General features: G+C 38.2%; 1 protein-coding gene across 14 annotated transcripts in view; it reads right to left on the bottom strand.

Moving 5' to 3' along the window:
- Positions 1–16978, bottom strand: part of RALGAPA1 (Ral GTPase activating protein catalytic subunit alpha 1) — a 135727-nt gene that overhangs the window by 61421 nt on the left and 57328 nt on the right. For 12 of the 14 annotated variants that reach the window (XR_010070997.1, XM_063334399.1, XM_063334400.1 and 9 more), the window contains 8 exons: positions 15041–15193; positions 13284–13477; positions 13060–13158; positions 12804–12959; positions 11183–11311; positions 9952–10077; positions 8668–8726; positions 4860–4968 (listed from right to left, as the gene is read on the bottom strand). Coding sequence is in view for 13 of the 14 variants with exons in the window: in XM_063334399.1 (XP_063190469.1) it covers positions 4860–4968; positions 8668–8726; positions 9952–10077; positions 11183–11311; positions 12804–12959; positions 13060–13158; positions 13284–13477; positions 15041–15193 (1025 nt within the window). In the remaining variant the exon portion in view is untranslated. The remainder of the gene's footprint in view (positions 1–4859; positions 4969–8667; positions 8727–9951; positions 10078–11182; positions 11312–12803; positions 12960–13059; positions 13159–13283; positions 13478–15040; positions 15194–16978) is intronic. The other 2 variants (XM_063334401.1, XM_063334410.1) reach the window with 1 other exon arrangement.

Raw genomic sequence — 16978 nt, 5'->3', positions numbered from 1 at the left:
GCACAGGTTCTAATGTTCAAGCTCAAGTGACAACCAAAAAAAATTAAATAAAACTGAAAGCATCACAATTTGATTACAGAACTTGAGATCAAATCCAGATTGCTGGAAACATCCTTACAAGCTTGCAGGAAAACCCCAAAGTCACTGGAGAGGACAAAAGTGGTTGACAAACCAGAGTAGCTTAATAAGGAGTATCCAGATCACTGAATTTGAGAAAAAATTACCTGAGAGAAAGGTGTGGAGACTTTTCAGAGTCTTTGAATAATCAGCCATTGACTACATAAAAACAGAGAGCATTTTCTTCTTTTTATTTTTTAATTTTTTTATAAAAAGAGGATCATCGGGGTCTAAAATGAAGATAAGTGAATGATTTCTAGTGCTGGCTTATGCAAATTAGTTAACCTCTTTCTGTTTCCTGGTTGAAGAGAATTTTTAAATTTTTGTTTTTAATTTAAGAAAGGGAACAAAAGTCAACATTAACATAAATTCCACAGAAAGGCCGAAGGGTGTAAAGTAATGAATATGAATAAAATTCAAATCTTGTGCATTCACATTTTCTTATTCATGGGAAGAGCACCAGGTAGGAAGTTTTGATCAAGAATATGGGGATTGGCCCAAACAGATCAAACACTTCATCTGCTTCAGAAATCTATCCCAGCATGGCCAATGTATCACATTTCAAAAGAATGCACAGACACTTTAGAAGAGACACTTATAGAGCTGTGCGCCCTGGAAGGGCATTTTCCTGAACTCAAGCAGCAACACTGAGTTTATGCTGGATAGCAAAACAATTCACCCCTTTCAAGTCCGCTGCTTTGTTCTGACTTCTTTTCCAATAGCCTTTGGATGTGGCACGGAGGCAGCTGTGCAATGCTACAAACATTTCACCCGCCATTCTCTATCTCTGAAAAATGCTGTATGTTATAAAGCGTAAGAATTCACTACTTTGGTATTTTATATTTAATAGTGTAACCGGGGACGTAGTTTTTTAAAAGTTACTTGATGGAAAAAAAAACCCAAAAAAACTTTCAACGAATTGGCACTCTGCGTGGTACCTAACTGTCAGGGTTTTTCCTCGGAAGAACAGTCTTACCATACTTTTCATCTTCGCATGGGTCCACTGCTTTCTGGATGTTACATAAGTAGTTTAACCTTGTCCATACTTGAAAATAACCTATGGTTAGGAGTCATTCAACTAAGCCTGCACAAGACAATTCCGTGATGTGTCTGCAGCATTTCTGAGAGAAGCATAATATAATCATGAGATGCAGAGGTCTGGATGGCTGGTTAGGAACCTCTGGGCTCAGACTTCGGCAGAAGTTAACACAGATAAGATACAGCAGCGTCGACACACTGCTGGGAGACGTGCTGGCTATATTCCGAGTGAGCTGCTGGGCTGCGGTTCTGAATACGCTTCTGTATTTCAGAAATAGCCATATAATTGTTGCTAACATTTCTATTCAACGTTACTCGGGCAATTGTACTTATCAGTAAGTTGGACTAGGACTATAGCTCCCTATCCATTCATTTCTCATGAAAATAAGAAAATAATCCATTCTGCGAGTTCAAATCTCTGACTGCTTGGAAGCCAGGAGATTGCTTAGGTAACAAATTAGAGCTAATTTGTTTCTCCCATGATCTATTTAGGAACTTTTAATTCCATGATTAAACTCTATTGTGAATGCATACCACTGCTCAGAACAGGAGAAAATCCAACATGCTCTGGATGCTTTTGCCAACACAAAGCAAAGCAGGGAGAAATACAAAGATCTTCGCCTTCTCATTCAGGGAGTAATTTATGTGTAATACAAATGAGATACAAATAACTGGTTTAATAAATACGTCAAAGAAAAATAAGAGAAATCACAGTGAATGTCAGGATTAAAAATAGTTCAAACTTTGATAAATTGCAGAAGATAAAACCAGCATCATTTGCCTAATACCAAACTCGCACAGGAACTTGATAAAGTGCACTAGTTAAGGGATATTAAAAAGCAAGGGGAAAACCCTGGAAGAGAGTATTAGCAAAGCTGCAAAGGATGAATGTGATTTTGCAAAACAGGAAATTGCAATTTAGAGTCTAATACTAAAAGCCCTGCAGCTACCCATTTTAGATGTAGTCTCAAATCCTGCTTCACAGGATGTGAACAGCTGATTTGCTAAGATACTTTTCAGATTCCCATTGCTGAAAAGAATAGCCCCCAACATCTGACACAAGCCATGTATAACAGGGGTACACCCCAATTTTTATCAATGGGTATATACAGAAAGACTAGACTATTCAGAGTTTTGATGTAAAGAAAAAGCATGTAGGAAGGTTCTGTAAATAAATTGGGAAATATTTAAAAAGTTGAAGATATTGTTCACAAATATACAATTTTTCAAAATGTCAGACAATAAAATGTTTTTAATAATATTCTAATTATTCCATAAAATATGAACAAATATAAAAAAGATTTACAAAGAGTAGGAAAACAAAAACACCCATCAAGGAAAAAAAAAAAAGCCAAAAAAGTGCAGCTTTTTTAACAGAGATGATGAAAGAAATATACTGTTGATGTACTACCACCAATACAAAAATCTCATGACCAGAACTGAAATCCAGTGAGACTAGTTTCAGAGAAGTGACAACTGTCAAAAGGAAAGGCAGACAAATGTCAGAAAATCTCTTCTAGTCAGAAGCCCTTTATAGGCGCTGCACCACAATGAACTAGCTGTTTCTGAGCAAGCTGCATTTCCAGGTGAGAATCCCTAGCATACCAGCTATGTTTGACAGATACAATCACAACAGATCAACGACAGCCATACAAACAGGTGCTCTTTACTTTTCACCAAAATTAGAGTTCTCATTATTCCCTTTCAATGGGTAGTTTATTCACATAAACTTTGATGACAACTCTTGACCTGTCTTTGGATTCAGTTATTGTTCTAACAGGTACTGGCCTGAATGACATGTCCTGGAATGAGCATAGAAAAGCACTTTGCCACAGGAAATCAAACATCCTCCAGTGCTTCCATGAATGCAGCATAAGTTCTCTATACCCCTCTTTAAACATCTGAGAAGCGACACCACATAATGCACGGCTCTTAAGGTAGTGAGGATACGGGGATAATCGGATTTGGTTGGTGGGGGTAAGAAGAGGGCAAGTGAGCAAGAAGCACGAGAAGCTTTAAGAAACTTCTGATTGGCCTGTGCATTTGTCACCTTCCTGCTTTCTTCCCTCTCCCCCTCTTACACTGGATGCTCTGCTCAGTCTGGCAGCCAAAGAGTACAAGGCAGCAACTTGGCTTGGGACACATTTTTGCATGTGATGGCAGATGGCTCACAAAACCGGGATCCCTTCCAGTTTCCTCTCTACCCTGGCCTTTCCCTTTTGCAATGTGTCAGAAGAATGTACCATGGATGCTTTATGAGCACTATTAATCAGAGTTGGGGAACCTAGGATGCCAATTAGTGGGGAAAGTGACTTCCCTCAGCACCCATGGCTAGCCTAGACAGGAGACACAAGTGCTGGAGAAGGAAAGACGCCGACACGTCTGTACTCCGGAGTCTTTGTATGGATCCCTACTAGGTGTACACAGCAAGGTTTTGGTAATGGAGAGGCTACGGGGGGGTCTCTGTGAGAAGAGGCTAGGGGCTGCCCCATGCCAGACACAGCAGGTTCCAGCCAGCTCTGCAACAGACCCACCAAAGGACGCAGCTGAGCCCATCCACCAAGTGTGCAACGCCTTTGTGAAAACATATTTAAGGAAGGGCAAGCACACCACACAGGTAGAGCAGAGAACAAAACAAAACAAAAAAAAGAACAAGAAACAGCAGGCAAACGTGAAGGTCAGAGAAGGAAGTGGGAGAGGAGGTGCTCCAGGTGCTGAGGCATAGGTGCCCTGCAGCCTATGGAAAAGACCATACCAGAGGAGATATCCACAGTGCAGCCGTGGAGTACCCCACACTGCAGTGCTGGATATTTCCTGGGGGAACTGCAGTCCACAGACAGCTCACATTGGAACAGAGAGGAAGGAGCAGAAGAGAGGAACCATTATGGACTGACTGTAAATACCCATTCCCCATCCCCTCTGCACTACTTGGGAGTGGGCAGGAGGAGGCAGAGGAGTTGGGAACAAAGGACTGAAATTTGAGCCTGGGAAAGCGGGAGGGCGGGGAAAGGTGGTGTTTTAAATTTTGTCTTTGTTTCTCACTGACCAAATGATTTTAACTGGCAATAAATTAAATTAATTTCCCCAAGTCAAATCTGTTTTGCCCATGATGGCAGCTGGTAAGCAATCTCCCCTGTCTTCATCTTGACCCACAAGATTTTTCATCCTGTTTTCTCCCCCTGTCCTGTTGTGAAGGGGGAGCGAGTGAGCGGCTGGGTAGGATTTTGTCCCTTACCCAAGGTCAATCCACACAGGCTCCTAAATCTACTTACAAACAGATACAGAAAACCTTGTTGGAAGCATGGGTCCAGGATGTGGGAAGGGGTATAGCTGAGCAAAGTCAGACAAAGCCAGTAGTGGTTTTGCTGAAACCTGAACTGCACGGATTATTCATGAAAGCTGGGATGATGGATAAACTGCTATGCTCCGAAGGGTGGAGGTTAGAGTGAAGTGGCTAATGATATATTAAGATAGCAATCCACTATCTTATTTCCCAGCACACCACTTCCTCCAAATTTAAATAAGGGTAAAGATCTCTTTTTGACAGAGTTCAGAGATTCATGAGTTAAACTGAATTCAGTCTTTTGTAAGGATTGAAAATGAAACTGTGAGGTAAGGATGCTAAAATGTGATCATGACTTTGAAAAGACGAAGTATCTTTACATGTAAAGGCAATATATGTTGTAAAAGTGTTAGTTTCTCACCTTTAGGGAAACACAAATCACATTCAATGCTTCCTTGATCTGAGGATGATGTGATTCATGAACCAGCTCCTCACAGATCCAGATACCAAGACTGCAAAGAGCAACACATCTGCAAAACAATGTTGGAGAGCAAGTTGTTGAGAATGTGCTACAAGAACGTGCAATTTTTATGATTCATGATATGTCTTGTTAAAATCTAATAAATGTTTTTAATATTTCGAGAAGAACTACACAAAAACCTCTATAATGCTGTAACTTATTTAAAAATGAGAAAAAAAATCCCAAAGACCCTGGTGAATGCACAAAAAGGACAGAGGAAACACCCTTCTGAGAAACTGAAAAATCCAAAAGACATCAACACCACCTGCAGTTTTATATGCTTTCTGGATTAAAAACACTACCCGAAATCAATGTATGAGAATTTAATACATAATTTCTTAAGACAAAGTAAAAATTGTGGTGGGAGGTTCCTCCTCCCCAACAGGAGAGCTTGCTCATATTTGTTTAGAGCTTCTGGGACACAGAGACAAGAGAGGGGAATGTTATTCATTCATTCATAGATATTTACATTTTTTTAGATTGACAATAAACAAAGATGAACAGAAGAGAGGTAAATGGAAGCAAGAGACAGTACACATATTGTGATTAAACACTTCAACTTTTGTTGTTGTTTCTTAATCCAAAATCAGGAAATGGAAAAGAAGTGTAAAAGGTAAAGAGTATTTAGATAGATGTGTTCAAATCAACAGAGATGGATGAAATTTGTTCAGAAACGTTAAGGAGCTAGCTTAAGTAATCTCTGAATCATTAGCAATTATCTTCAAGAACACAGGCTGGAAATATTTTGGAAACAACTTCAGAATTCGAAATCCTCTGGATAAAACTGGAGAGCAGTCCAAAAATCAACAAGATGAAAATTGGTCACGGGAACTACAAACTACATCTGGGAAGGAAAAATCATATGCTGGAATAGAAACAGAAACAGAAGTGGCTATGAAGCCTGTGCTGTAGAAAAAGGATTTTTAAGGCTACGCAGAATCATGAAACTGCTAACAGGTAGCAAAAATACAGCTTGGAATTAATTCTACATGATGGGGTAAATAAGATGTCAAACCACCCTGTTTAGTACACTGTCACTGAAATCTCTATTGCAAGACTGCCTCCATTACATTTTGATTAACACAATTTAAGAATAAAGACAAGCTTGAGGGAGTCTAAGGAAAAAGTAACAAAAATAATAAACTTTGGGGAATATTACATATGGAGGAAAAGTTGAAGAGTCCAAATCACAATTAAGGAAGGAAATTATAAGAAAACTTCTGATGTGCAGTTAAGTCACTAAAGAGTTTAATTTCCAGTACAAAAGATTTCTTCTATATATTGGCCATTAAAACAACCTGACTGTAAAAATTAGATAAATATTGTAACAGTCTGTCTAAGATTTTCGTAACTGTCTTTGAGAAAATTTTCAGAACCAATTAGGCAAGCTATTGCCAGGAACGTTTTAAACACACTCCAGCCTCGGCAGAGGGAGAGCTGACAGAAGCACTCTTGGTTCCTTCCCGATCTACACTTCTGCTGTTTCCACAGTTTATATTTCAATCCTTTTTGAACAACAGAAAACAAGAACATAGAATAGATTTAACAATAAGTGTAGACAGTTTGTGTAAGCCAACTCAGAAAATAAACCTTTAGTAGATAGAATGGAATACAGCTCTAAGTCCGCTTTACTATTTAAGGTTTCCTTCACACTACTGAGGCCCATTCCACATCTGATGACATACTGATGTGCAAAATATCCAGGAGTCTGTCAGGTTTCTACCGAGAGCACCACTTTCGCTGTCACTACGCAGAGTGGTCTCTGAAAAACTGTGTAGTTATGTGGCTACAACGTTGTTATTAAAGAATCACAGCCTTAACAGCACAAGGAGGAGAAGAGATGAACACCGTGTTCATCAACCTATCACTTCTTTTTTGGACCATCAGTGGCAGAAGAGGAATTTGATTAATACAGTTATTAATCTTTACAGATGGAGATCTGAGAGTAGAACATATTTCAGATAACTGACTTCCCTGAAGCTCTGTTGGGTCAAGCTTGTAATGAAACGCAAAACATCGACCCTCTGTGGAAGAGATAAGGAACAGAGATTTATAGCCTGGGTAACAATAACAGCACTCAGACTTGCTGGAGATATACAATGCTATGTACCTACGTTCCAAGAAATTTAAGTTCTTTCCTAGGAAACTGCAAAGACAATTAAGCCTCTACCAGTGGCCAAGCTGACATGGCAAAATCATAATGCAGATTTGCAAATATGACCTCTGATAGTAACCCAGGTGAATTCTTTACTGCTGTGAAGCAGATGGCATCAGAGAGGTTATTCCCAAAAGAGACACTGGATAAACTGCCACTGAGGAATGTGGCAATCAAGCTTCAGGAGCTGCGGGAACATCATTATCCCCACAATGAAGACAGACCCACCGCTGTCCCAGGAGGAGGAGAGGGGCACAGGCAATCCAATTTATTCCTTTTTAATCTTCATTTAATGTTATTTCACACAGTGGTCCAACTTTGCATTTTGGGGATAGCATAACTCAACTCTGAAAGGCTGGGCATGCACACGTGCCTCTGCTCCTACACACACCCTCGCAGCCAGACGGGATATGGGGACATGCAGGATGTTCCCTTCCTCTTCCCAGCCACGCTGCCAGAACTGAAGACATTAATGCTGTGTGCTTCAGTGCCACAGGATCAGTAATAATGGTCTGAACCAAATGGATTTAAATCACTTTTTTCAAAAGCAAAGTGGAGACTGTTATGCTTTTTAGAACTCAGTTTTGCAAAAGAACATGAAAATTGAAATGAAAATTATCTCAGGACATTTCTTCCTTCCCCTGTACTGAGAGAGATTGCCAGCTTAAGAGAAGAGCAGGTAAGCGGGCTGATGAAAACCGCTCTTTGTTTTCCAGCAAAACATTTTAAGGTTCAATGAACTGACATTTTTCAGGCATTTCGTTCTAGTATCTTGCATTTGTTAAAGTAACAATTTATTAGTTGAGCATATATAGACACTCCACCCAAAGAGATAGGGCACACAAGCATGCTCTTCCTTGGTAGGCGTTACAAGGAACCCTTTCCAATCCCATACACAGGACTCTATAACTGAAGGCTCATGTGGATGGGTAAGGAGCAACAAAATCCTAAGCAAATTAAGAAACAGAAAAGAAAACTGGTAACTATCTTCTTTGAAGATCTCTGTTTGATGAAGATGCTTAGGTTTAAGCAGCAGAGCAGTCATTCCCAGTTAAATGTTTAGCTCAATATCTTCTGCTTCTTTTGCATACCATAAAGGAAGGCTCATGTACCTTGAATTATTTCTATTTTTCAAATTAAATCATATAGTCTAATAAAAAATAACCATACAACCCTCATAAGTTACCTTGTCCTTAATCAACCTCAAAAATGCCTCTCTAGTACAGAAAATCCCCGAGTTGAACACCAGGTTAGGCTGGGAGACCATAGAGCTTATTTTTACCCATATTAACACACATTTCTATCAGCCACTATCAGAGAAAGGATACTGGGCTAGACCAGCATTTGGTCCAATAAGAACGTCTGTTCTGTTATTACCTCTGTTTATAATCAATTTCACATTCACATGGTACACCACAGTTCTAATAGTGGTAAAGAAAACCATGAACAAAATACATACAAACATTTACTTTAAGCTCTTCAATACATCCAACTCAAAACAGTATAATAAAGAAAAGAATCTGTTCATTCCGAAGCTCTTTTTGTATGACCTACCGTGCAGGTCCAGATGGCTCCTCTCTTGCTGAACTTAACACAGTTTTAATTATGAGTTCCTAAAACAAAGAGGAAAATATTAACTGATTTAACAATAACTCCATGATACGAAGCGTCAGAAAATTAGAAATTTACTATAGCACACACAGGCACGTTGCTTAGCTGAGTCTCTAGGTTTGTAGTCAGACAGATTGTTTCCTTACCACTACTCCAAGCTTCTAGTCTGCCCCAGATGCTCATTATTGTGCTACCCCAAGAATATCCCACAGGTTACTGTCCTCATTTCTGCCGATTAACTGCTTATCCAATTCTTGACAATACATTTCCATGAAATATCAGAGGTTAAAAAAAAAAAAGCCTCCCTAAAGCTAGCTTCTGTGAATAGCCCTGAAGGGTATTATAGAAAATAACTTTTACTTTGAGGTTTAGACAAAATTATATTAATTTTAAAAGTGTTTGGAGGTAGTTGCAGAACAAGTGACTACAGTGCCTTAAAAATGATGTCAAGAATTTTGACTCAACTGCAGTGAAATGTCTGTAAAGCTGTAAGTTGCTCTAAACAAAGCTCAAGTAAATAACCATTACGCAAGAAAAATGAGAAAGATGGAATTGAAAATCAGTCCCCCAAAGGGAGCAAGGTATAAAGCAGCTTCCAAAACATCATCTCGCTCTAAACTGAAAGAGTTTGGAAACTTATTGGGAGCCTTTTTTAGACATAGTAATCATACCTGACACACATACAAGAACCAAAACACATGAACTGAGCTCTGCCTGGTTTCAGTATAATGGCACGCTACCCAACTCCGTGTTATGATAGAGAGGGTAAGGTCTCCATTAATCTTTGCTTTTTGTCTAAAAGAACACACTGATGTACAGAGGTTTTCTAAAGCTCCCAGGAACATGGGTAGATCTCACCAGTTGTGAATTCTAAATAAATTACATAATGTACCTTGAACCTCTCTACCTTCTCCTTCTCAGTTGATTAAGTCTGTGAGACTGCAAGTAGCCATAATGAGAGTAGGCTTAAAAAGGTGAGATAACACATCATTTTCTTTTATAAACATACAAAACCACTTTATTATTAAGTTAACAGCAATTATAAAGTATGCTTAGCATTATAAAGTTTGACAAGATTTTATGGGATCTTGAGCCTTATAATCTATTTGAAATGAATTCTGAAAAATTTTAGACTCTTAAAATTTTAGTTAGTATTTCCTGGAACAATATCATATTAAACGTATAGTTGGTAGCTGAATACCATCCAAATATTCTTAAAATTCCCACCTTAACATCCGTAAACTGAGACACAGCAATGTCAGGAATGTTTGGGTGAAGAGCTGGTAGTTCATGATACAAATTGGGAAAACAGACTAGTGATCCTAAAAGAACTTGTGCTTCAACTCTTGGCGCCTAAAAGGAAAAAAAAAAAAGAAAAAAAAAGGTGGGGAGAAATATATACTCTCACTGCAATCAGGAGGCTGACATTTCTAGTGGCCTTAAAAGAGAACAATGGCTGAAAATCTACACAGCTATTTCCTTTCTCCTTCTGCAAACTCTGTACAGACCTGAGCAAACCGAGACCGCAGCCCCATGGACGGCTATTCATGCACACCCCATGTTCCTATTTTCCAAGATGGTCAAAAGGAAGCAGAGGAATTGTTAGGACTACAGACAAATGACTTTGCTGCTAATTAGGCTCGGGTCTCAGGTTCACCTAATTGAACAGGATGTGGAAAACTACTGGACATGATGTGAGGCATCGCTGGACATGACAGGTAAGAGCGTTAGGAGCTGACAGAAGTTTCAGATTTCACAGTTGGTTAAAGGGGGAATGATGTGAGAAACAGTCAAAACTCACAGACAATTGGAGGGGAGTAGTGAGGAGCTTTGAGAAAGTACAGCAATGCAAGGCCAACAGCACATAGGTATCGTGTCAGTATTACTATATAAGGCTGAAGTTGCCTGGATAACAACGCCAGGAATACATCCGAATACAGCAAACACTAACAGATTTGAATTCTCAAACCTGACCAGAGTCATGGCACAGCAGAGATAGGGAGGAATAAATATACTTTTAACATGAAGGTACAGTCAGAATGGACATTTATTTTAAAACATTTTAAAGTGCAGATAAATGGCAGTTACAATTCCAAGAACTCCAAAGTAAAAGAAAACGCTGCTTCAACAGTAATTTTTTCATTCTTCACACAAGGCCAGGCTTGATGAGGCTCTAAGCAACCTGATCTAACTGAAGATGTCCCTGCTCATTGCAGGGGGGGTTGGACTAGATGACCTTTAAAGGTCCCTTCCAACCCAACAGATTCTATGATGTCTTTTGGAGAGGACTTGCATGTGTGGTGTTCTAGAATAAACCACTGACATTATCTGTATTTGCTAACCATTACATTGACTTCTGGGGACAAGTTAATACCCTAGTCAAGGAAAAACACTGCTCAGTTTTCTCTCAAACCCTTTCCACTCACACATGAATGAGAACGAACTGATGAATACTTACATTGAGGAATGAAGAAGCAGCCACCCTTCCTGCTGCTACAATGAAATCCATAATAAGCATGGTGGCACCAGGCAAACCAAGCGAAAAGAACTGAGGAGAGCAGTGCTTGATGATTGTATTGACAATATCCTTGCAGGAGGAAAAGGGAGAAAGGAAAAAGAGTAGCAACACAATGAACAATGAATGAAAAAAAAAAAGGCAGGTATTTACCAAAGGTAGACAGTAAAAAAGTGAGAAAGTAAATTAATTGTGGCAATTAAGACACTCATTACTGAGCGAAGAGTAGCATAAAAAGATAAATTCCTTAAGTATACCCATATTAATATAAGTAAACTGTGGCATACTTTATAGATCAATCTAACCTTGGACACTATTGTATGAGGTTGGTAGCAGGTCACATCTTGTAGTCATTTACATTTAGCTTTTAAGAGTTCTATAAATGATTATCCATTCATTTAAATATGTACAGAAGAGATATAGTGAGATAATCAGCTATTATACCTTCTTAACAACATGCTTAAATCGTCTCCAACAAGTATCACCTGACTACAGCTTTAAAAAAGGTATTAGCCTCTTACATATATCCATATGGAACCAAAAGATAAACAAAGAATTAAAAGAAAATGTTTTATAACATTTCTGGTACACAGTTATTCAACACAGCATATGAAGTTCTTGTAGACTTAGTGAGACAGTTCTTAAAATAAATGTACATGATGCAATTTCTTCAAAAGTATTGGAAAAAGTATAAAATATTTTAATTATTGAAAAACATCCCAAGTTCACAGAAAGGCAAAGAAATAACACTTCTCCTCCTTTGAATAATTCTCCAATAGTAGTGATATCCAACTAAATGTTATAGGAGGATTTGAAATCCAGCAAGAAAAGCAGTGTAAACTGGTTGTTAGAGGACAGAAACTGGAGATCTGTCCTATCCGTAGCCAACTGTGGAATAATTTTGGACTAGTTCTATTTTGCCCAGTTAGCGAAAACAGGGTTGTTTGAACTTTTGATCTCCTTATGCCTCTAATTCCTTCTTTAAAAAAGTTCACAAAACCAACTTTTTCACACTTCTGATGCAAGCTTTTTAAAAGCCATAGTATCTTTTCATTCTTCAGATAACCTCAACAGGTTATCTGTTAAAATACCAAGATTTCAGTCTGAAAATATTCTATGAAAAAGATCTACTCCCACTGATTACATATACACAGTATGTCTCTGCCGATTCCTGTACTTGCTGTAGAAAAGAACTACTCCGATGTAGTGAGCACAATTTACTTTCCCACTAGCTAAACTGTTGCACCAGGGAGCGAGTAAGAACAGCAGACCTTAGAGAGATCTGCTTCCTTCTGTTTCTTGCATGCTTCAATCTGTAACATACAATCAGTAAAAAAATACCTTTTCTGCCCTCGTATTTGCTTGAAATGGACTACAAAAAAAAAAGGCATTTTTGATTACAAACAAGAGCACAAGGGCCATTTATCAAATTTTAGAAAAAGTATCAGTCACGTAACCATATTCAAAGACAAAGTTAAATTACTCGGCTGAAAATCCATTCAGTATTTTTTATAAAACAATTTTTATTTTTAGTTATTAACCTGAATTTCATAATTAAACTTACTTGATCAACATGAAGAAGTCCACAGTGCATTATGTTGTAGAAATGTGTTAAAAAATCCCTGTTTGGAGAAACATCTTGTCTTCGCTTCATTGTCTTACAAATGAGTTTATAAGCATGTAGCTTTCCTTGTTTGTATTTATCAGTCAGCATTGTTGCCTACAGTTTTAGAACAACACTTATTATTAACAAATCAAAAAATTACATTAAAGACTCTTCTACAACTAGATAAACTTTTATTTCTGTTTCACTGCTTTACCTTGAACAGCCATGGTGTTAAAATTCTCAGTGGTGGAATTAAAACTGGTGGAGATGGTGAAGTTAGGTTATCTGTTGAAATACCAAGATTGTCTCTTATCTGCAATTATTAAAAACAAAACAAAAGGACAAACATTTAAGGGAAATATATAAAGTGGCTGGGTTTTTTCTTCTGAAAATCCTGCCTTACCAGGTCAGGCTGGAGAAAAGGTTCAGTTCTTTTACCTTGGCCAGATTCTGCCACAATTCACAGAGGTAATCAAAAACCTGGGCGTGAATCTCTGGATCCATGATGCTGTTAACATCTCCCAAAATTCCAAGCATTCGCCTCCACATCACAGTAGCAACATCTGCATGCCATCCTGTAAGCGTTCCCCCAGCCATCACGCTGCAACATTCTGAGGGGAATTCACTGGTTTCTGTAATGGAAGAAAGAAGTACAGTGAGACCTACCTCTCCAGAAAAAGAAAAGTTCTGGTATAACTATTATATACATAGTTTTCTTAAAACCAAAAGGAAAGGAAAAAGAAAAAAAAAAAAAAAAAAAAAAAAAACATTAGGCTTTCAGAGTAAGATATTTCTTACCCATTCAGCCATCTCAACACTGGAAATATTTAACTACGTCTACTTTCAAACGTGATAGAGGAAGAATTTCCTGTTTCTTATATTCTTTCCATAAGTAACATTTAAGGTCACTTCTGGAGCCTTAACACTGGTCTGACGGACCTAGTCAGGCCACTCCTTTTGTAAGTGCTGTCTTACATTCTTTGGAGTCAACAAATCTCCAGAACTCCACTTGTCTACTTCCAAGTAAAATTACATTTCAACTTTACATTTTTCCTAATAAAACAGAAAGCCGATTCTCCTTAGAATCTACTAAGAATGTATTTTATTGCAAATTGAAGAGGAAGGTGAGACTAAACTTGTCGCTGGCTACCATTCTTTAAGCTGTAAATTTGTATGAGTGGAGAAGCAACATTCAGTAACCTAGCACTACAGTCGAACTCGCACCTAGCTCTCTCTGCATATTAGCTTAATACCAATGAATGTTCTTTTTTAGGTGGAAGATGTTTGATCTAGTTTGTCCATACAGAGAAAACTTCAATAGATTACAATGGCTTAAGTCTACTCAGATCACAGTCAACTAGCTAAACAGCCACATTAAACTAGCTAACAAGCCACAGTTTTAAAGCAGCAGGCATCCAGAATCTCCTTTCCGCCCCCTCAGACAGATTTTCAAAACACCTTAACACCAGAATTTGCTGAGATCTTCTGAAAAATCTCACAGCTCCTACAGGCATACAAAATCAAAATGAAATCTGAATTCAGCCTAATTACATAGCCGCTTCTTTTGAAAAATCTGGACCACTGTGATAGAGACACTAATGGTTTCTAGCCTGTAGATTTCGAAGTAAAGCAAAATGATGTTACTTCTGTCCATCAGTGGGCTACTTAAAGGAAAAGGGTCCAAAATACACAACAGACACCCTTCTGTTTCCATGAGACCAAATATGGGAGAAATGGGAACTCTGTATTTATAAAGTGAATGTATCCTAGAATTCAATAGCTAAGATAGTGGAGGTAATTATAAATTTGTTCAAATATGAAAGGGAAAACATGCAATATTGCAAGAAGAAATTATAACATTACTTTAGAATCACATCTTATATCTTGTACATCAACGATAGAACAGTCTGTGGCAGGACCACATACCAGATTAAGCTGCCATGAATCTAAGCATCAAAAAGAACGATTATAAATGGGTGGACTATTAACCTGCTGCTAACCGTTCCAATGAAATGAGAGATAAAACGCAAAAGGTTTTTGGTTGCTTGTAAATCACCGTAATTAAATATTTTCAAAAGTACAGACCAAATAGCCTTGTACAGGATTGTCTACAACTAATGTGATACTAGTTACTTCACTATATGGCATTGGAAAGAAAGAAAGAACAGCTTTATATTTTCTATTCCAGATATTGCCTAGGTCATCTGGCGTCTGTAAAACAGAGTGGTGGAGCTTCTCATCCAGCTGCAGATCCTTCTGCTCAATATGATCTGCATGAAGAGTGGCAGGAGAGGGTGTCTGTGATCGGGATCCAAGAGCAGATTGGATTGGAGAAGCACTTTCAGAGCCTGCAAATGCAATTTTTAACAGTTACCTTAAAAGCCTTTTCTATTTTCTTGAGCTACTGAAATGTTGTCTAAACATAGCATTAAAAGAAATCTCAACTCCCTTTATATAACAAATCTGGGCAAGAAAAGATATAAAACTGTAAGCAGATCTCCCTATGAATGGTGCTCTGAAAGAAAATGAATTACATGCAGGAAAGCTGAGAGATGAACATCAAAGTCAGATAGGTAAATGGATTAACAGAGCTCTATATTAGGCCCAAATAATTTTAAATGTGGTTGGTTTTTTTTTCTGCAGCGCGTTCAGTGTTCTGAACCAGTCAAATTTCTCTCCATATTCACTCAAATAAATTTCTCTCCAGCAAAGATTTAAGCAGAAGTTTTCCTGGAACAACTGCTTTTCCAGGTTTATGGATGCATGCAAGTTAACTTATAAATAAAAGTTCAAACCAGTAACTGACAATTTTTTATGTTTATCTGCCAATTGGACTGAGAAAATCCGTATGGAGGACAGTTCTGTAAAGTTAGAGGAATGTTATTTCCTCTAAGACAGGAAAATACAAGTTTTTGAATGGCAGTGCTGCAAAGGCATTCTTCCATGACCACCACTGAGCAGCATCCACTCCAGGAAAATATTTGGTCTCCTCCACTGAGAGATCCATACAGAGGGAGCAGGAACTTGCACTTCTCTTCTGCACTACCTTAGTTTCATTTCCTGAATTTGCCAAAAGATTATCATAAAAAGCTGAGTTTTTTCAGAACAGCCAGACGGCAGAAAAAAAGAGAACAGATATTCACCACGTACTTCCCTACACATCAGCACATGTTATAATGGAAGAATTCAAACCTATTAATTTTATCTTTTAGATAAAAGTAACCTGGACCCAAAAATATTATAATGATATGTGAAGTTCGGTATTAGAGAAAAACTGAACTTTAGGGACAGCAATGAAAAAGTGAGTCTTTTAACACAGTAATTTGCCCAAATTATTGGCTGTGAAGTGTTCTTTCTTCTAAAGAGAACAAATTGTTTACAGAAGTTGAGAGAAAATGTCAGTGTTATCAGAACAGAAATTGCGGTAAACAAACTTAATTACATTGTTAAACTGCAAAGGTCTCTATCTGATTTAAATGGCAAAGGCAATGAAGCTTTTACCATCACTTTAAATCAACACCTCTATGCAGGACAGATGGACATTACTGCTTCACACGCAGACTACACTTAAACGATGCTCAGAGAAATCTTTTCCTACGTCTCTTCCATTCTGCTCACTAAGTGGGGATGGATCAAGAGCAAGAGCAAGAAAGAGTGATGGGGAAGAGAGAAAATGAGGGAGACTGGGATACAGAGGAAAAAAGAAGGAATGAGATGGAGAGAAAAAGCAGGCAGAGGAGGGAGGGAGGGAGGGAAAGAGACCTTCATATGATGGAAGAGAATGGACAAAAATTATTATTGAAAATTTGCTGGACTAGTAAACACCAATCAATAGTAAACTCAATCATTTGCTAAGAATATGAAATAATGCCTATACACCAAGAAGTTTTCCTTCCAAAAACCTTCAAAGCAGAACTACTTAGAAACAAGTTGTTTTCTGAGCAGCAAAACCACTGAAAACTCATTTTTATGACTGTGTTTTGAGGATGAGAATCATAGAATCATAGGGTTGGAAGGGACCTCTGGAGATCATCCAGTCCAACCCCCCTGCCACAACAGGGTCACCTACAGCAGGTTACACAGGAACGCGTCCAGGCGGGTTTTAAATGTCTCCAGAGACGGAGACTCCACCA

The sequence above is a fragment of the Chroicocephalus ridibundus genome, chromosome 4 (genome assembly GCF_963924245.1).
Source record: "Chroicocephalus ridibundus chromosome 4, bChrRid1.1, whole genome shotgun sequence".
Classification (NCBI taxonomy): Eukaryota; Metazoa; Chordata; class Aves; order Charadriiformes; family Laridae; genus Chroicocephalus; species Chroicocephalus ridibundus.
Note: the sequence above shows the minus strand (reverse complement) of the source record. Positions and strands in the feature narration are given on the sequence as shown.